Genomic DNA, 21,778 nt, shown 5'->3' with positions numbered 1-21,778 from the left:
GGCGCACTAGTAGAAAGTTCATTATTGCAAAGCAATATAAAAGAAGTTTTATCTCATACAGGTATATGGAGGTAAAGATACTCTGTAGCAATATAAAATATTCTCTTGTAAATATGCGTGTTCTGATGACTCCTTATTGTTCTTAAAATATCATATCCATACTGTTATGACATGTCAACATCCAATAAAAATAAATCAATAGGCTATATAAGTATTCAAAACATAACATGCAATAAAAAATTATAAAATGTACAAACTCACGCAATAATAGAATTTTTTGTAACAACACCGCTGTAAGATTGACCACTTGAAGTCCAGATCTTTAGCATTTGATTTACACAGACAGATGCATTTTTGGCCATCCACACTATGGGGGTAATTCCAAGTTGATCGCAGCAGGATTTTTGATAGCAACTGGGCAAAACCATGTGCACTGCAGGGGAGGCAGATATAACATGTGCAGAGAGAGTTAGATTTGGGTGTGGTGTGTTCAATCTGCAACCTAATTTGCAGTGCAAAAATAAAGCAGCCAGTATTTACCCTGCACAGAAACAATATAACCCACCCAAATCTAACTCTTTCTGCACATGTTATATCTGCCTCCCCTGCAGTGCACATGGTTTTGCCCAGTTGCTATCAAAAATCCTGCTGCGATCAACTTGGAATTACCCCCTATATAGTGCTTGCTGCTAATTCTTGTTCGTTTGGTGGTCATCACTTTGCTATATCCATAGACTTGTCTATTTACAGTTGCACATAAGCTTAAGGTCTGACACCCCCTTGATATAATAAGCTCAATTCCGCATGGTGAACTACCCGCTGAATACACCTTTTTGATACTTCACATTTTTATCATTCCGCACCATCAATACCCCTGATGAAGTCCAGTGAGTAGACGAAACGCGTAGGATGAAGCAACTGTAAGATCCATTATAAAGATTTACAATTGAATATTAACATTCTTAAAAGGGGCATAAGATTTGGACCTCAAGAGTGGACAAGCTTACAGCGGTGTTGTTAAAAAAATCTTTTAGATTCTTTTATATTGCTTAGCAATAATTAAACTTTCTTAATGTATACTTAATGTATATGTTTGGATAGATTTTTAAGTCTCGCTAACAGGGGACTCATTGTGGAGAGCAGCCATTATTTCCTAAAGTAGGTGCAAGATAAAAAAAAAAAATGTGAGAGCAATATATATATATATATATATATATATATATATATATATACACACACATCTATATATATATATATATATAGTAATTCAAGAAACATATAATACCAAATTCAATGTATCACTGTACAAGCTCCACATAGTTAGCAGGGAAAAGACCCCGCTGACCCCTGCAAGATCCAGTCCACCAGCCCTCGTCCAGCATTTCGATATCCGTGATTAGTTCTTGAGGTTCAAATGAAATCTCATCATCTCCACCTGTGAATCACAAACCATGATGGCATGAAACAGGAAAATTAATGTCTGACACACACTTGCTCTCATTACTGGAGACATATCTTTACATAATGTCAGAAACTTTGCAAATAAAGGGGACTTCAATTGTTCCTCCCTGCGGCCACCACTAGATGGCACCCAACAGAGCAAGTCAATTGTTGCACGGATCGGGCGTGCTGAGACACATTTCAGCTCACAGCCCCCCACACTGGTGAACTGAGATGTGTGAAAAGTAACGGTTTGGGCACTTTTCGCGATCACACCAATCTGCTTTACGCGGCTAAACCCGACACTAATTGGCAAGATCGACGTGATAAACAGCATCAATTAATTATCGCCCCTGTGATTTTCCAACACGTTAGAGGGGAGATTGGGCAGCAATAACAATAAAATTTCCCTCAAAGTGTACCGTCCACATAGGTAATAGTTTCTGCTGTCATCAAAGAAAACTTTTTTGTTCCACAGTTTCACCCTTCCCCAAACTAAATAAAACAGCAGAGTCCTTTCAGCTTGGCATGCGCATTTTCCGCTATAAAATAACCATCAGGACTGAGAATTACAGAGACCCACACTCCTGTAATCCAGTGAAGTTACTTGGGTGGGTGTCACCCAGTGTACCGTACTTACCCTGGCAGCCCCTTCTCCGGATCTACATTGCACCTGCACGCAAAAGGAGCATGGCCTCGTGTCTGTAATTCGTGACATTTTGGTGGCATCACGGCATATCACACCTGAGTTTTCGTCACGCTAGCGGCTTGCCCAGGTCTCCGCACACGGGCACAGTATGGATGACACATGCACATGTGCACATCATCCATCACAGCTGCTCAGTGACACCACATGAGGGGGTGACACCAAAATAGAAGTGCAGCTCTGCTATTTTGGTGTCACCCCCTTGGATGGTGTCACCCGGGGCAGCCAGCACCACTCTAGTGACGCTACTACTGTAATCACACAATCATAGCCCATAATAACATATAACACAGTAGTACCCTAAACTCACACAACATTACAGATCAGAGATGTACACACTACATTATAGTCAATGCAATACCAGTAACTCTGAATTCACACATAGTTTCAAGTAGAAAACAGCACCACTTACCTCCTTCATAATCATACAAGGCAACAGCAGTGATCCCTGAGACTCCTGTTTGACTGATATATGTAGAAGGCACTGAAAACAGATGTATTAGATTTAGCTGCTGTCGATTGTTGTTTAATCACCTACATGAAAACATTACAATACTGAGGCTTGTAGAGTGGTTTGGGCTTTATATAAATCCTATAAATCAATGTGAAAGGACAGCAGGTGCAAATGCAGGCTTTCCAGAATGGGGGTTTCCAAATACTTGATTTTAGAGTGAGTGTGACCAACCCATGAAGCAGGGAGGCTCTGCCTCACCTGCCTCACCCCACCGCACGTCGCTGCCATGAAGAGGGCATAATGAGCACTTAACAAGCTATAGTGTGCCTCATGGGCCAGGAACACAGCAAAAAGACATTGGCAAGATTTTTCATATTGGAACGACAAATTGTACTGATCCAGTGTTGTACTGATCCAGTGTCGGACTGGGGCATGTAGGGCCCACCGGGGAAATACAGTGATAGGAGCCCATGGTTAGGGGTGTGGCCAGTCTGCAGAGGGTGTGTGGCCTGCCACATCATTGGTTTGACTACCATTAGAGAGTGCAACTTTTGGGCCCCTTCATAAATATATACAGTAAATTCAGCCGCTGCATGCTTCGATAATGTACCAGATTAATAACAGTAATGCACTGTAGAAAATACACCATAGTCCAGTATAAGGTAACATATGTATAATGTATAATTCAAGTGCACAGTCTGGAACCTGATCCTTAGAGCAGGAGGTGGGGCCCCAGGCAGTGGGGCCACCGGTGGTTTCCCCTGTGGGCCAGTCTGAGCCTGTACTGATCGCCTGGTGTGTACCCTCAATTGCACACTCACACAGACAGAACAAAGGAGAACCTAAAGTAGTTGCCTAGTTGGGCGCACAGGAAAAAAAAAAAATTGTATTGATTTGATTAGTTTTAAAACTTAGCTTTTAATGCTATACCTTCTAAAATGCCCCCTTTATATGGGGAATACACAGCAAAACATAGAGGTTAAAAATTCATTACATACAAACATATAGTGAAAAAGAAATGAATAAGTGTGGATAGATTTAAAAAGGCGGTATTCCACTATTACTCCAGCAATGTGTAGGAATATGATTATTATTGGAGCTTCTGAGAGTCTGGGGTGTGTTCACTGACACAATTTTCCAATGTATTGTGGCTTTATCAGATGATGTGATTATATACTCCCCATTTTGTATAGATTTTATTAAAAATGATTTCATTAATCATAAAGGGGGTATGCTGTTATCATATACCCACCTGTTTCAAAAAGTTCCATCAAAAATTTATATCATTATCGTTTTGAAAAGAGGGTATATAATGGATGCTAGAGTCTGACTTATGGGCACACGGTAGGTACCCCCTTATAGAAGATATTAGTGTTTATTCCGGGATGTACCACTCTATTATAAGTGGACATCCCATAAGTATAATACTCACCTAATTATAAATGTGTGTGAGTTCTGGCGCAAAAGCTAGCTGCCCAATCCTAACCTTCCTATGATCTGCCCAAATCCAGATCACAAAAGGGATACAAGTGAAGAAATAACAAGTGGAAGGGAGATCAAAGGCGCTGCTATACAAGTGACAAATATAATAAACAAAATTTGTATAATATACTTGCAAAACCTTGTGGTCCTTCGTTAATCTTTTTTTCATATAAATCCAGTGATTACCAGATGTTTACATGCAAAGAACAAAAATAAACAACAAATGTGTAGTAATGTCTACAATAAGTTCAATTTTTTGTGTGTTCTCCGATGAAGCAGAGCCCTGTGATGTGGAAGTTTTTCTTGATAGGAGATAAGGATAGTTTCTCACCACCACTTCACAAACATAGGTACACGTACCAAAACTCACTTAGAGTTGAATATCACCATACACATAAAGGTTTCTTTTTTACTTCTACTTAAGACACGTGAAACGAGATCCGTTCAACGAAAACGTACCACACTCACGTTTTCAGCAGATGGTATCCCACACGTAGCGGTTTCTTTGAATAGATGAATAACTCTTCTCTTCCATAAAGAATTAGTTTATTGGTGCGTGATAACAAATTTTAAAAATAATTCATAAAAACAAATCTCCTTAAATAATTACCAAAAAAATCAGGATAGAGCAAAATGTGTGTCAGAATGGAAAATGACAATCACAAGTGAATTCCGGACTTACACTTGCGAACACAAATGCTGCATATTACCTTGATTTGGTATCGATATAGGAGAATTAAAAAGCACTGTCTGATATCACCAACGCCGTTTCGACACAAGGTCTTTTTCAAGGTGGATGCTCAGACAGTGACTGACAAACATATTTATACCAGTGAACAGGAAATGGAAATGCATCATGGGTAACTTGAATAAAAATGTATAGTTGCGATGTTTTATTGTACTTTCCTCTGCTTGTTACAACTACATTAAATAATGATGCTCACCCAACTAATAAATTTCATTTTCATATCTATTTTATATACTTAGGAGCGCATCGTGGTCGCGGCCAGCCGCACTTCCGCGTTCCACGGTCCGGAAATGGGCTGCGATCACGTGACCGCTGCTTCCTTTCTCACAAGGAGCAGAGTGACCGATCAACGTGATCGCGCCCTGTTAGCTTCATGCGCCTCAGGATGCGTTCCAGCACCCGGAAGTCAGCCGCGGGCACGTGACAGACATCTTCCCCTTTCACGGGGAATGATGCTTACCGCGTCCCGGTTGCCAGGCAACAACAGAAACAGAAAGGGGGATATAATGATGGATCTCACATTGCGTTCCAGTAACCGGAAATAAATAGTGAACACTGCTCCTTCTTACCCTTTCACAGCAAATAAATATACATATATGTCTGAATCACTTTCATTCAATATAATACAATTGTGAGCCTTGCTCTAAGACTGCCGATTATAAAAATAATATTAATTTAAAATAATGCTGTTAAAAATACTATGATAGATAAACACGGCAAGATTACATGCACCTCTAATTGATATACAGTATAATTAAAATGGAGATATATTCTACAGATGTAAACATACAACCTATCAGTGAACATACTTTATGAGCAGTTTAAGAGGATGATGGTGACAGGACAGATTAATTACATAAACCATTTAAGCTCGAAGTCTGAATTCAAGCCGCAAGGGACAAGTGTATTTAATTTAAAAATCCACTGCATCTCAGCCTTTGCGAGGTTAGTCTCTAAGTCCCTGTCCCTCCAATTAGATTTAATTTGCTGAATTCCCATAAATGATAATCTTTTTGATGTTGCACAGTTATGTTTTTTAGCAAAATGGTCAGAGAGGGAGTGGGTCTGCAATCCCTTTTTTACATTACGAATATGTTCAGCGATCCTTGTTTTTAATGCTCTCCCTGTCCTGCCTACATACAGCAAACCACAATCGCATTTTATTAAATAAATGACATTAATTGTGTGGCACGTAATGAAATTATTTATCTCATAATTTACGTTATTGACTGAAAAACTGGTTATTTTTGATTTTTCTGAAGATATCGTTCTACATGCGATGCATGTGCCGCACCTATGAAAGCCTTTAGTGCGTATGGGATTGGAAGAGGTGAATGGTAATGCACTTCTTACCAATGCACTCTTTAGGTTATTTCCTCTTCTATAAATAAATCTCGGTTGGGTAGGGATAATGTCTTTCAACACTGGATCCCTTAAAAGCAGATGCCAGTGCTGGCGAATTATATACTCCTCTTTTTTATAGTTCGCCCCAAAACCGGATATAAAGGCCCATTCCGCATGGTTATTGATGGATTTATTTTTTTTCTTTTTTCAAGATTTCTTTCCTGTCAAGCCTTTCTACTTCTTCTTCCGCCTTCAAAAGCAGCTTTGGATCATAGCCCTTTTTCAAAAATTTATTTTTCATTTCTTTCTTCTGATTAATGTAGTGCTGGGGTTCGCTGCAATTCCTTTTTAACCTCAGGAATTGTCCTTTTGGGATTCCTCTAATCCATTGAGGATGATGTTGACTTGAAAATGGTAGGAGGCTATTTGAGTCCGTTGGTTTCGTATAACCCTTTGTATGTATGGCGTCATCCTTAATATAGATGGTCAAGTCTAGGAAATTGATTTTCTCTTGACTTATATCAAAGGTTAACGTTATATTCATAATGTTGGTGTTCAAATCTTTGCATAGTTTTTCCAAATTCTCTCGATCTCCTTTCCATACAAAGATGATATCGTCGATGTACCTAAACCATGACACCAAGTCCGCACCGGCCAGCGAATGGTTGTATACTGAATCTTCCTCCCACTTAGACATGAAGAGGTTCGCATAGCTCGGTGCGAACTTGGTGCCCATGGCAGTCCCGACTTTCTGCAAAAAATATTCCCCATTGAAAAAGAAATAGTTATTTTCAAGTACAAATTGAATACTTTCTAAAATAAATTCTATCCTTTCTTGTTCCATTTCAGATTTTTCCAAATGCCATTTTACTGCATCCAGACCGTCACTGTGGTTAATTATGGTATACAGTGACGTGACGTCCGCTGTAACCAAAAAAGAATCATGTTGCCACTCTATCTCTGATAATTTATTAATTGTATCAGTTGTATCTTTGAGGTGTGATTTACCCTTTATTACAAGTGGTTGTAGGTAGAAATCGATCATCTCTGAGAGATTTGTGGTTATACTACCTACCCCAGAAATGATAGGCCGACCCGGCGGTCGTGCCGGGTTTTTATGTATTTTCGGAAGAGTGTATATGGTGGGGGTTTTTGGATGCTCAACATTCAAAAATTCAAACTCCTTTTTTGTCAAGGTGCCCTTTTCCAGATATTTAGTGATGAGTTTTAAATAATTGCTTTTGATCTTTGTAGTCGGGTCTATCTTTAATTTTTGATAAGTCCCATTTGAATTCAATTGGGCCATGATTTCTTCGATGTAATCTGATTTATTTTGAACTGTTATACCCCCACCCTTATCACAGGGTTTTATGATTATGTTTTTATCATCCTTCAATGATTTTATTGCTAATCTTTCTTTTTTGGTGATGTTTTGTTTCATTCGTGGTTTCTTCGTTTTTGAGGTTTTAATTTTCTTGAAGTCTTCTGCAACTGATTTGGTGAAGCGTTCTACCATACATCCCCTCACATGTGTTGGACAAAAGGTAGATTTTTTTCTAAACGGTGTTTCGACTACTGGATTCACATTTGTGGTATTTTTCTCCGTATTGAGTGCAAAAAATTTTTTTAAAGTGAGTTTCCTTGAAAACTTTTGAACATCAATGTAGGCGTCAAAAGCATCTGTAGTAGAAGTCGGGGCAAATTTTAGTCCCTTCTTTAAAATGCTGTGTTCCTCTTTGGTTAATTCGTGAGAACTTAAATTGAATATTTTGATCTCATCAGCACTTCCCGTGTCCTCTTTTTCACATTCTTCATTTTTCTTTTTCTTTTTTCTTTTTTTCTTTCTCTTTTTTTGTCCGCCCCTTTTTCCCCCGACTATTTGGTTTGATTATCTCATGTTTCTCCAATTGTCTCGCCGTTCTAAAAAAGGCCCTCTGTTCTCTCTAAAGTTATCAAATGCCTCAAATCTATTGTAGGTGTCCACTGGGGGTCTATTATTCCATCTGTTATATCTGAAATTCCTTCTAGCGAATCTCCTTGGGTATGACCAATTATTTTGTTGGAAATTATCTTCATCTCTATTCCTTAATGGGTATCTCCCTCCTCCATGTCTTGGATAATTTTCATAGATCGATGGATCTTTATGTTGATGATCATCTATATCTTGATGGAATCTAACTTTTTTCTTTTTCCAATCTTCACACTCTTCTTTATCCATAGACGGTGATTGATGTTCCCCTTTATTTCTATTTTTATTTTTATTTTTTCTGTTTTTTGTTTTTAACTTCTTCTCACCATCATTCCCTCCATTCCTATAGAATTTATGATCCCTTTTTAATTTCTTCTGTTTCTTCTCAATTAACTCTTTCGTATGTTTGCTAATGTTAATTTCCATCTCCTTATCTAGAATTACAAATTCTGGTAGTTGCTGATATGGTTGAACCATTGTTTGTAAAGTTTTTATTTTATCATTAAGATCAAGTAATTTATCTCTCCTTTCTTTTATTATTAATTTTATCAGGGAGAAAGAGCAGATTTCTAGAATTTTTTCCCATTCCCTTTTGAACTGTTCACTGGAATCTGTGAAGCTTGGGGATTTTTTAATCCTCAAGCCTTTTGGTATGATGTCATCCGCTTGATATTTCTCAAGGGTTGCCACCTCCCACCAGAGGGAATTCTCTTTTAATAATAAAGACTCTAGTTTACTCATGGCCGTTTCTAAGTCATCATCCGTTAATTCCTCATTCTCTAAACAACAATCCAATTTAAATACTTCTTTTAAGGATTCTTGTCTTTCTTTCAGATGTCTAAACATATTTGCAGCCTAAACTCACACTCCTGGGAATATGAAACACAAAATTATAAATGTGTGTGAGTTCTGGCGCAAAAGCTAGCTGCCCAATCCTAACCTTCCTATGATCTGCCCAAATCCAGATCACAAAAGGGATACAAGTGAAGAAATAACAAGTGGAAGGGAGATCAAAGGCGCTGCTATACAAGTGACAAATATAATAAACAAAATTTGTATAATATACTTGCAAAACCTTGTGGTCCTTCGTTAATCTTTTTTTCATATAAATCCAGTGATTACCAGATGTTTACATGCAAAGAACAAAAATAAACAACAAATGTGTAGTAATGTCTACAATAAGTTCAATTTTTTGTGTGTTCTCCGATGAAGCAGAGCCCTGTGATGTGGAAGTTTTTCTTGATAGGAGATAAGGATAGTTTCTCACCACCACTTCACAAACATAGGTACACGTACCAAAACTCACTTAGAGTTGAATATCACCATACACATAAAGGTTTCTTTTTTACTTCTACTTAAGACACGTGAAACGAGATCCGTTCAACGAAAACGTGCCACACTCACGTTTTCAGCAGATGGTATCCCACACATAGCGGTTTCTTTGAATAGATGAATAACTCTTCTCTTCCATAAAGAATTAGTCCGGAATTCACTTGTGATTGTCATTTTCCATTCTGACACACATTTTGCTCTATCCTGATTTTTTTGGTAATTATTTAAGGAGATTTGTTTTTATGAATTATTTTTAAAATTTGTTATCACGCACCAATAAACTAATTCTTTATGGAAGAGAAGAGTTATTCATCTATTCAAAGAAACTGCTACGTGTGGGATACCATCTGCTGAAAACGTGAGTGTGGTACGTTTTCGTTGAACGGATCTCGTTTCACGTGTCTTAAGTAGAAGTAAAAAAGAAACCTTTATGTGTATGGTGATATTCAACTCTAAGTGAGTTTTGGTACGTGTACCTATGTTTGTGAAGTGGTGGTGAGAAACTATCCTTATCTCCTATCAAGAAAAACTTCCACATCACAGGGCTCTGCTTCATCGGAGAACACACAAAAAATTGAACTTATTGTAGACATTACTACACATTTGTTGTTTATTTTTGTTCTTTGCATGTAAACATCTGGTAATCACTGGATTTATATGAAAAAAAGATTAACGAAGGACCACAAGGTTTTGCAAGTATATTATACAAATTTTGTTTATTATATTTGTCACTTGTATAGCAGCGCCTTTGATCTCCCTTCCACTTGTTATTTCTTCACTTGTATCCCTTTTGTGATCTGGATTTGGGCAGATCATAGGAAGGTTAGGATTGGGCAGCTAGCTTTTGCGCCAGAACTCACACACATTTATAATTTTGTGTTTCATATTCCCAGGAGTGTGAGTTTAGGCTGCAAATATGTTTAGACATCTGAAAGAAAGACAAGAATCCTTAAAAGAAGTATTTAAATTGGATTATTGTTTAGAGAATGAGGAATTAACGGATGATGACTTAGAAACGGCCATGAGTAAACTAGAGTCTTTATTATTAAAAGAGAATTCCCTCTGGTGGGAGGTGGCAACCCTTGAGAAATATCAAGCGGATGACATCATACCAAAAGGCTTGAGGATTAAAAAATCCCCAAGCTTCACAGATTCCAGTGAACAGTTCAAAAGGGAATGGGAAAAAATTCTAGAAATCTGCTCTTTCTCCCTGATAAAATTAATAATAAAAGAAAGGAGAGATAAATTACTTGATCTTAATGATAAAATAAAAACTTTACAAACAATGGTTCAACCATATCAGCAACTACCAGAATTTGTAATTCTAGATAAGGAGATGGAAATTAACATTAGCAAACATACGAAAGAGTTAATTGAGAAGAAACAGAAGAAATTAAAAAGGGATCATAAATTCTATAGGAATGGAGGGAATGATGGTGAGAAGAAGTTAAAAACAAAAAACAGAAAAAATAAAAATAAAAATAGAAATAAAGGGGAACATCAATCACCGTCTATGGATAAAGAAGAGTGTGAAGATTGGAAAAAGAAAAAAGTTAGATTCCATCAAGATATAGATGATCATCAACATAAAGATCCATCGATCTATGAAAATTATCCAAGACAAGGAGGAGGGAGATACCCATTAAGGAATAGAGATGAAGATAATTTCCAACAAAATAATTGGTCATACCCAAGGAGATTCGCTAGAAGGAATTTCAGATATAACAGATGGAATAATAGACCCCCAGTGGACACCTACAATAGATTTGAGGCATTTGATAACTTTAGAGAGAACAGAGGGCCTTTTTTAGAACGGCGAGACAATTGGAGAAACATGAGATAATCAAACCAAATAGTCGGGGAAAAAGGGGCGGCCAAAAAAAGAGAAAGAAAAAAAGAAAAAAGAAAAAGAAAAAGAAAAATGAAGAATGTGAAAAAGAGGACACGGGAAGTGCTGATGAGATCAAAATATTCAATTTAAGTTCTCACGAATTAACCAAAGAGGAACACAGCATTTTAAAGAAGGGACTAAAATTTGCCCCGACTTCTACTACAGATGCTTTTGACGCCTACATTGATGTTCAAAAGTTTTCAAGGAAACTCACTTTAAAAAATTTTTTTGCACTCAATACGGAGAAAAATACCACAAATGTGGATCCAGTAGTCGAAACACCGTTTAGAAAAAAATCTACCTTTTGTCCAACACATGTGAGGGGATGTATGGTAGAAAGCTTCACCAAATCAGTTGCAGAAGACTTCAAGAAAATTAAAACCTCAAAAACGAAGAAACCACGAATGAAACAAAACATCACCAAAAAAGAAAGATTAGCAATAAAATCATTGAAGGATGATAAAAACATAATCATAAAACCCTGTGATAAGGGTGGGGGTATAACAGTTCAAAATAAATCAGATTACATCGAAGAAATCATGGCCCAATTGAATTCAAATGGGACTTATCAAAAATTAAAGATAGACCCGACTACAAAGATCAAAAGCAATTATTTAAAACTCATCACTAAATATCTGGAAAAGGGCACCTTGACAAAAAAGGAGTTTGAATTTTTGAATGTTGAGCATCCAAAAACCCCCACCATATACACTCTTCCGAAAATACATAAAAACCCGGCACGACCGCCGGGTCGGCCTATCATTTCTGGGGTAGGTAGTATGACCACAAATCTCTCAGAGATGATCGATTTCTACCTACAACCACTTGTAATAAAGGGTAAATCACACCTCAAAGATACAACTGATACAATTAATAAATTATCAGAGATAGAGTGGCAACATGATTCTTTTTTGGTTACAGCGGACGTCACGTCACTGTATACCATAATTAACCACAGTGACGGTCTGGATGCAGTAAAATGGCATTTGGAAAAATCTGAAATGGAACAAGAAAGGATAGAATTTATTTTAGAAAGTATTCAATTTGTACTTGAAAATAACTATTTCTTTTTCAATGGGGAATATTTTTTGCAGAAAGTCGGGACTGCCATGGGCACCAAGTTCGCACCGAGCTATGCGAACCTCTTCATGTCTAAGTGGGAGGAAGATTCAGTATACAACCATTCGCTGGCCGGTGCGGACTTGGTGTCATGGTTTAGGTACATCGACGATATCATCTTTGTATGGAAAGGAGATCGAGAGAATTTGGAAAAACTATGCAAAGATTTGAACACCAACATTATGAATATAACGTTAACCTTTGATATAAGTCAAGAGAAAATCAATTTCCTAGACTTGACCATCTATATTAAGGATGACGCCATACATACAAAGGGTTATACGAAACCAACGGACTCAAATAGCCTCCTACCATTTTCAAGTCAACATCATCCTCAATGGATTAGAGGAATCCCAAAAGGACAATTCCTGAGGTTAAAAAGGAATTGCAGCGAACCCCAGCACTACATTAATCAGAAGAAAGAAATGAAAAATAAATTTTTGAAAAAGGGCTATGATCCAAAGCTGCTTTTGAAGGCGGAAGAAGAAGTAGAAAGGCTTGACAGGAAAGAAATCTTGAAAAAATAAAAAAATAAATCCATCAATAACCATGCGGAATGGGCCTTTATATCCGGTTTTGGGGCGAACTATAAAAAAGAGGAGTATATAATTCGCCAGCACTGGCATCTGCTTTTAAGGGATCCAGTGTTGAAAGACATTATCCCTACCCAACCGAGATTTATTTATAGAAGAGGAAATAACCTAAAGAGTGCATTGGTAAGAAGTGCATTACCATTCACCTCTTCCAATCCCATACGCACTAAAGGCTTTCATAGGTGCGGCACATGCATCGCATGTAGAACGATATCTTCAGAAAAATCAAAAATAACCAGTTTTTCAGTCAATAACGTAAATTATGAGATAAATAATTTCATTACGTGCCACACAATTAATGTCATTTATTTAATAAAATGCGATTGTGGTTTGCTGTATGTAGGCAGGACAGGGAGAGCATTAAAAACAAGGATCGCTGAACATATTCGTAATGTAAAAAAGGGATTGCAGACCCACTCCCTCTCTGACCATTTTGCTAAAAAACATAACTGTGCAACATCAAAAAGATTATCATTTATGGGAATTCAGCAAATTAAATCTAATTGGAGGGACAGGGACTTAGAGACTAACCTCGCAAAGGCTGAGATGCAGTGGATTTTTAAATTAAATACACTTGTCCCTTGCGGCTTGAATTCAGACTTCGAGCTTAAATGGTTTATGTAATTAATCTGTCCTGTCACCATCATCCTCTTAAACTGCTCATAAAGTATGTTCACTGATAGGTTGTATGTTTACATCTGTAGAATATATCTCCATTTTAATTATACTGTATATCAATTAGAGGTGCATGTAATCTTGCCGTGTTTATCTATCATAGTATTTTTAACAGCATTATTTTAAATTAATATTATTTTTATAATCGGCAGTCTTAGAGCAAGGCTCACAATTGTATTATATTGAATGAAAGTGATTCAGACATATATGTATATTTATTTGCTGTGAAAGGGTAAGAAGGAGCAGTGTTCACTATTTATTTCCGGTTACTGGAACGCAATGTGAGATCCATCATTATATCCCCCTTTCTGTTTCTGTTGTTGCCTGGCAACCGGGACGCGGTAAGCATCATTCCCCGTGAAAGGGGAAGATGTCTGTCACGTGCCCGCGGCTGACTTCCGGGTGCTGGAACGCATCCTGAGGCGCATGAAGCTAACAGGGCGCGATCACGTTGATCGGTCACTCTGCTCCTTGTGAGAAAGGAAGCAGCGGTCACGTGATCGCAGCCCATTTCCGGACCATGGAACGCATCGTGGAACGCGGAAGTGCGGCTGGCCGCGACCACGATGCGCTCCTAAGTATATAAAATAGATATGAAAATGAAATTTATTAGTTGGGTGAGCATCATTATTTAATGTAGTTGTAACAAGCAGAGGAAAGTACAATAAAACATCGCAACTATACATTTTTATTCAAGTTACCCATGATGCATTTCCATTTCCTGTTCACTGGTATAAATATGTTTGTCAGTCACTGTCTGAGCATCCACCTTGAAAAAGACCTTGTGTCGAAACGGCGTTGGTGATATCAGACAGTGCTTTTTAATTCTCCTATATCGATACCAAATCAAGGTAATATGCAGCATTTGTGTTCGCAAGTGTAAGTCCGGAATTCACTTGTGATTGTCATTTTCCATTCTGACACACATTTTGCTCTATCCTGATTTTTTTGGTAATTATTTAAGGAGATTTGTTTTTATGAATTATTTTTAAAATTTGTTATCACGCACCAATAAACTAATTCTTTATGGAAGAGAAGAGTTATTCATCTATTCAAAGAAACCGCTACGTGTGGGATACCATCTGCTGAAAACGTGAGTGTGGTACGTTTTCGTTGAACGGATCTCGTTTCACGTGTCTTAAGTAGAAGTAAAAAAGAAACCTTTATGTGTATGGTGATATTCAACTCTAAGTGAGTTTTGGTACGTGTACCTATGTTTGTGAAGTGGTGGTGAGAAACTATCCTTATCTCCTATCAAGAAAAACTTCCACATCACAGGGCTCTGCTTCATCGGAGAACACACAAAAAATTGAACTTATAATACTCACCTGCCTTAAGAGGTTACATTATGAATATTAATACTGTTATCTCAAAAGGGGCATGTTGCGACCGCATAGTTACCTGCTCCTACAGGTTCCATCCACGATTAACAACATTGTTATCACTGTGTAATGGGGGTTTATATCAGAAATTAGAGTTGCACTTATTGATCCACAGTGGGTCCCTCTCCAGATGATAATAGCATGCTTTTTGGGTTACATCTTTCACACTATAAATATTATCATCTCTTTATAAGGCTATATCACTCCTACTGCAGAACTGTCCCCATAATATATTCACGATGAATGATGCAGCTGTAATATAAAATTCCTGTTCACTGTGGAACTCACTGTGACATAATATATCATTCATATACTATCTAAGCCTCAGATGCCGAGGCGACTTATAAATATTATGAAGACTACAAGTATACGGTAACTAATATTCAATACACAGAGGGCTTAATGAGGCTTTAATCTTAGGAATTGACATGAGAAACATAAACTTTCCCAACCGGTCCAGTTGTACAATAAATCTGTTCCGTCTTTTCCCGACGAATATAGGGTGTCCATAAGGAAACGGGTGAACGTATACGGACACTTCTGAGAACCTTGGCCACATGACCAGATTCTTTGTTTACATCTGACTGACATATGTACGTAGCGCACCACGTGATTGCAGTGTGACGACGTCAGCGGTCAGATGATCAATGCCGTAATGGAAAGAGGACGTGTTGCCATTGGCGGGTGGGCACACGTGATCCTCACACAACATTTGATTGGATGACACCAATCCTAGAAATAGATGTCACGGAAGACAATCGGGTTAGCCTCGTTAAAGCTATACAGCGAAACGTGCACGTCAGCGTTTTGGCGGCACATCACACTCCTAATTATAGCAATGTTGTAGATTGAAATAGAAAGTATTTCTGAACAGGCCTCCACCGGCACCCCCGTATATTGGGGTTAATAGAATTGAGCTCATAGCCAGTGTTGGTCGTTAGGGAGCAATAGAGAGTAATGGAGAATTGCAGATGAATTTATTCAGCTAGCATTGAGAATAATTGATGCTTATGTGGCGCTGTTATTAGCAACAGCAGTGTCAACAGTCAATGTGTCGGATTCAGTGCATAATTCGCTGATTGCACAGCAGTATCATAGTAGAACTGCTCTGCTTAGTATAATTTATATGACTGTGGTGTCTTGATCATTGGTTTACCCGCGACCAGAAATATTTCTGCCAGTTCTCTAGCACAAGTTTGTTACAATTAAAGGAAGGGAACTGGCCAGTAGATTCTGACACATTGTATCTGAGTACACCTGTAGCTTAAAGGATACTAAAGTAGCGAATACTAATCCTGCAGGATAAAATATTAAATGCAGGCTGCTACAGTATCCTAGCTACAAATTAGTGACATGCACATTACTTCAGAGCAATAGGCCATTTCTCCTTTATTCTGTTCGATATATACCAGTGATACTGAATATGTGATGAATGTGTGTATTATATTAAAGCATTAAACAAATAATAAAGGTTTACAGTATTGTGAATATACAGTAAAACACACACCATATTCACAACAGCAGTTTATTGTGACAAATTAATTTGTGCATCTGATAAAGCCACAATACATTGGAAAATTGTGTCAGTGAACACACCCCAGACTCTCAGAAGCTCCAATAATAATCATATTCCTACACATTGCTGGAGTAATAGTGGAATACCGCCTTTTTAAATCTATCCACACTTATTCATTTCTTTTTCACTATATGTTTGTATGTAATGAATTTTTAACCTCTATGTTTTGCTGTGTATTCCCCATATAAAGGGGGCATTTTAGAAGGTATAGCATTAAAAGCTAAGTTTTAAAACTAATCAAATCAATACAAACATTTTTTTTCCTGTGCGCCCAACTAGGCAACTACTTTAGGTTCTCCTTTGTTCTGTATTAATCCGAGTTGCACACGGGCCGCACCCCCAGACTAATATCCCTACTATCAGAGCGAGACACTTCAATGGGGTCTACAGTTTATATAATCTAACTGGTATTTGATTGCATAGAGTGCAGATACATCTCTCTTTTCTACTTAACACTCACACAGACAACATATGATATTGTTTGACCGTGCTGTGCTGTCAAACAATACCGTGTGTGAGGCTGTGCTGTGTAATGAAGGGTGGAACAAGGCATCATACTGCCATCACATCATGTAGTGTGTACCGGCAATCTTCAATGGTCTGAGATGAAGGGAATACGTCCTGACCATCAGCAAGATTGCCGGTTGTTTGAAAGGGTACCCGACCATATAAAGTGTAGTATAAGAAATGCTTCAGACATATATATAGGATCAGCAATCACAGCAAGTCGTTAGATGCGGCAGAAGATCCAGCATGAATGTTTGTTTTTTCCAGTTATGGGGAACATGCCACAGTCCATTTTCCCTGCTCTGTAGAGCATTGGAATCTAAGGTAGACCTATCACCTGCCCTGGACATGTATGTACACACCAGTCTTCTTATACACTGGATAGCGTATGTAATCTAGTATTAATAATTATAGATGGTCTACAGCATGTAGGCCCTCATTCCGAGTTGATCGCTCGCTAGCTACTTTTAGCAGCCGTGCAAATGCATAGTCCCCGCCCACAAGGGACTGTATTTTAGCATAGCAGGGCTGCGATCACTTGTGCAGCCCTGCTTTGCAAAACAAGTTTTGTGCAAATCAAGACTAGCCCTGCCAGTACTTATCCTGTGCGATGATTCCAGCGACGAAGGTCCCAGATTTGACGTCAGACACCCGCCCTGCAAACGCCTGGACACGCCTGCGTCTTTCCAAAAATCCCATAAAACGGTCAGTTGACACCCACAAACACCTTTTTTCTGTCAATCTCCTTGCGATCGGCTGTGCGAATGGAATCGTCGCTAGAAGCAGTGCAAAACAACGATGCTCTTTGTACCCGTACAACGCGCATTGCGCTGCATACGCATGCGCAGTTTTGCCATTTTTTTAAGTGATCGCTATGCAGCGAACAACGGCAGCTAGCATTAACTCAGAATGAGGGCCATATTCCAAATCTCCAAGTTACATAGTTAGTGAGGTTGAAAAAAAGGCAAAATGCCCATCGAGTTCAAACTGTAGTTGGTGCATTCTTTATTGGTTTACACTTTATTGGTTTACACAGGAGGTGGTCATTTTTTCAGTTGTAATACTGAGGGGACCTTGAAAACATTTAATGTTAGGGTTCCTCGTAGAACAAGTTTAGAAACACTGCTCTATAGTATAGGCCAGTGTTTCCCAACCTTAGTCAGGGGCAAATGCAAAATTCATAAGGGGGGGTTACTTCAATGCATACACATGTGTTTGTATGCACACACATGCGCGCACACACACACACACACACACACACACATACATACATAGAACCCATACACACAAATACATACACATAAATCACATATATAGAATATATACACATACATGTACACACATAGAACTTATACACACATACATATAGACCCATAGAACATATACACACAAACATAGAACGAACACACACACACACACACACACACACACACACACATAGAACACATACTGTGAACACACTTACACTGGAGCCTGTCCTGAGGAAAGGGGTGTGGATGCAGCAGGACGCATTGATGGGGCACATTTCACCGTTAGTACCCTCCACCATGGCAAAATGCTGTGATTTGTTGTTCGGCGGGAAGGAGGCGGAGCTAATATGCTGTGATTCTATGAGCATTATGTCATATTGGCTCCGCCCCCTCTGCACTGACCCGAATCGTCGCATACAGCCACGAGAAGCGGGGTTTCCGAATGCCGGCTGTAGGACCACAACAATTGGAGAAAAAAAATGTTTGGACCATCAGGGGGGTTTCTGAGTACTCAGAAACCCCCCTGTGTGTGCTAGTGCTAGTCCTCAGGAGGGCATGTTTCACAGATCTCCTCAGTATCACAATTGAAATACAGTAATTAGCTCTACATGTGAATATTTTAAAATGTGTCAGCCAGTAGTGAATACACCTGTGCATCAAAAATGGACATATATAAACCATGCACTGTTAGGTGTTCCTGAGGACTGGAGTTGGGAAACACTGTTATAGGCTATAATGGTGGAATATATATTAAATATAAAAATGACACACACACAGTGGGGGGCCCATTGACACTTGGGGTGAGGAGGCTCTGCCACTGGGATCTATTGCCACTTGGGGGGGGGGGGGGGGGCTATTTCTCATGAAGTGTGGGAAGTAATTTTACATTGGGGAGCTATGGACACGGGGGGATGGAGTGGTGTATATATATATATATAATTAAAAATACTTTTTAAACTTTTTTAAAATTAAAAAAACATGATCAGAAGTAGGAATCCCAACACTGGTCAAACTTCCGGTGCCGGAATCCCAACTGCCGGCATTCCAAATGTAAATATGCCTGGGCTACTTAGGGTCAGGCTGGGGGGGAGGGGGGAAGAGTAGGTTTAGGCTGGGGGGAGAGGGTTACGGTTAGGCTGCAGGGGTGGGATGGTTAGGTTTAGGCTGTGGGGCTGGGGGGGAAAGACTCAGAGCCGGCCCTAGGCATATGCAAACTAGGCAAATGCCTAAGGCATTTTGTATGCCTAAGGGTACAAGCAGCTTCTGCTGATTATAATGATATGCGGCATGCCTATATTCTGTGCATGACTGTGGCTGCATACGAAATGCTACATTACAGTGTATTCCTGGAAATCACTGTAACGTAGCATTTCGTATGCAGATACAGCCACAGTTGCACACAGAATATAGACATGCCGCATATCATTTTAATCAGCAGCTGGGTGAGTGCAAATGATCCCTTTGCGGGCTCGCTGTGCTCGCCATGCTGCAGGCACGGTGCACGCTACATGCGCCACACTATCGATTCTCCCTCCAGGGGGGTCGTGGACCCCCAAGAGGGAGAAGAACTGTCGGTATGCCGGCGCCGGTATGCTGGGAGCCCGACCGCCGGCAAAGTGAAGACCACCCCTTAAGAGCAGGGTGCTATATGTGGCATGCTGTGGCATATAGTTCTTGTTTCCATTTAATAATTTAAACTTATTTCAAGATATTTGCCAACACTACATGGCTTTTCTCCCTATACTGTAATATCTGCATCAGTTTATGACAGGGATCTCTATTACCCAATAACATATCAGTAATCCTATCACAGCACATACTGTATATATTATGTCACTGATAAACAAAAATATTTTTCTCAACTACACAATGACGTACAGTAACCTACGCAAATCTACTTTTTGAATGCCTAAATATTTATCTTCCTCACCTTTTTCAGGCACCTCATCCTCTTGTGGTAGTTCTTCATAAAGATCTTCGCTGGCTGCAGCTGGAGGATCTATGACAGTCTCATAGTCGTCACTGTCTTCCTCCTGAAACCTTGGCGGGGGATCTGGAATGGCTTCATACAAATCTTCTGTGGTTTGCTGGGCAGCTATGTCTTCATAAGTCTGTTCCTCATCCCACATTTCATTTGTAGTGGATTCAGTAACTGCAATGGGTTCAGTAGCCATCATCAAACCAGGGAGTTTTGGAGGGACAACAGGGGGTATATCATAGTCAGGAACCACTGAGATCTAAATGAGATAAAGTCAGAAGCAAATATCAGGATGATGAAAGGATTCCAAATCCACAGTATATATTAAAAGCAGGGGCATAGCCAGAACTTTGAGGGCCCCATAGCAACATTTTGAAGGGTCCCCCATCCCAATGCTTCTAGAGAGACACTATTCTGCAGCAGTTGTTAATTGTATGCCCTATAATAGTGCCCTAGTTCATTTTCTGAACCATAGTAGAGCCTTATTTAATGTAATGCCCCATAGTAGTGCTCTAGTTTCTTTTATGAATCGCAGTAGTGCTTTAGTTCATCCTATATCACATTTCAGAGCTGCAAGTACACATTATGCTGCACAGTACCCCCAATTCACATTATGATATATAGTGCTCCCCGTTGTGTCTCATTACAGTATCCCGGTTCATATTATATAACATTAAAATACCCTCTAGTTCATTTTATACCACACTGCAATGAGCAAGTCCAGGGACATACCCAGATATATTGCAGGCAAGGAACAAGTTTGAAAGGACCCCTACATACCACCCAATGGCGAAAAATGAATATAACATATGTAACTGTGACAGGGAAGTTGGGCCCCTCTCAGCTTTGGGCCCCTCAGCAGCTGCACTGCCCGCACCTACGGTAGCTATGCCACTGTATATAACACATGTAACTGTGACAGGGAAGTTGGGCCCCTCTCAGCTCTGGGCCCCATAGCAGCTGCACTGCCCGCACCTACGGTAGCTATGCCACTGTATATAACACATGTAACTGTGACAGGGAAGTTGGGCCCCTCTCAGCTCTGGGCCCCTCAGCAGCTGCACTGCCCGCACCTACGGTAGCTATGCCACTGTATATAACACATGTAACTGTGACAGGGAAGTTGGGTCCCTCTCAGCTCTGGGCCCCATAGCAGCTGCACTGCCCGCACCTACGGTAGCTATGCCACTGTATATAACACATGTAACTGTGACAGGGAAGTTGGGCCCCTCTCAGCTCTGGGCCCCATAGCAGCTGCACTGCCCGCACCTACGGTAGCTACGCCCTTGATTAAAAGTATAGTGACTCTTGGATTTACAAGAAGAAACTTAC

General features: G+C 39.4%; 1 protein-coding gene across 1 annotated transcript in view; it reads right to left on the bottom strand.

Annotated features, from left to right (window-relative positions):
* Window positions 1-647: 647 nt before the first annotated feature.
* The window catches only part of LOC134932309 (src substrate cortactin-like), a 141,018-nt gene continuing 119,887 nt past the window's right edge, over window positions 648-21,778 (bottom strand). The window contains exons 14-16 of the mRNA XM_063926623.1: window positions 20,399-20,705; window positions 2,559-2,630; window positions 648-1,435 (exon numbers count right to left, since the gene is read on the bottom strand). Coding sequence (XP_063782693.1) covers window positions 1,299-1,435; window positions 2,559-2,630; window positions 20,399-20,705 — 516 coding nt within the window. The 3' untranslated portion in view covers window positions 648-1,298. The remainder of the gene's footprint in view (window positions 1,436-2,558; window positions 2,631-20,398; window positions 20,706-21,778) is intronic.

The sequence above is a fragment of the Pseudophryne corroboree genome, chromosome 6 (genome assembly GCF_028390025.1).
Source record: "Pseudophryne corroboree isolate aPseCor3 chromosome 6, aPseCor3.hap2, whole genome shotgun sequence".
Lineage (NCBI taxonomy): Eukaryota > Metazoa > Chordata > Amphibia > Anura > Myobatrachidae > Pseudophryne > Pseudophryne corroboree.
Note: the sequence above shows the minus strand (reverse complement) of the source record. Positions and strands in the feature narration are given on the sequence as shown.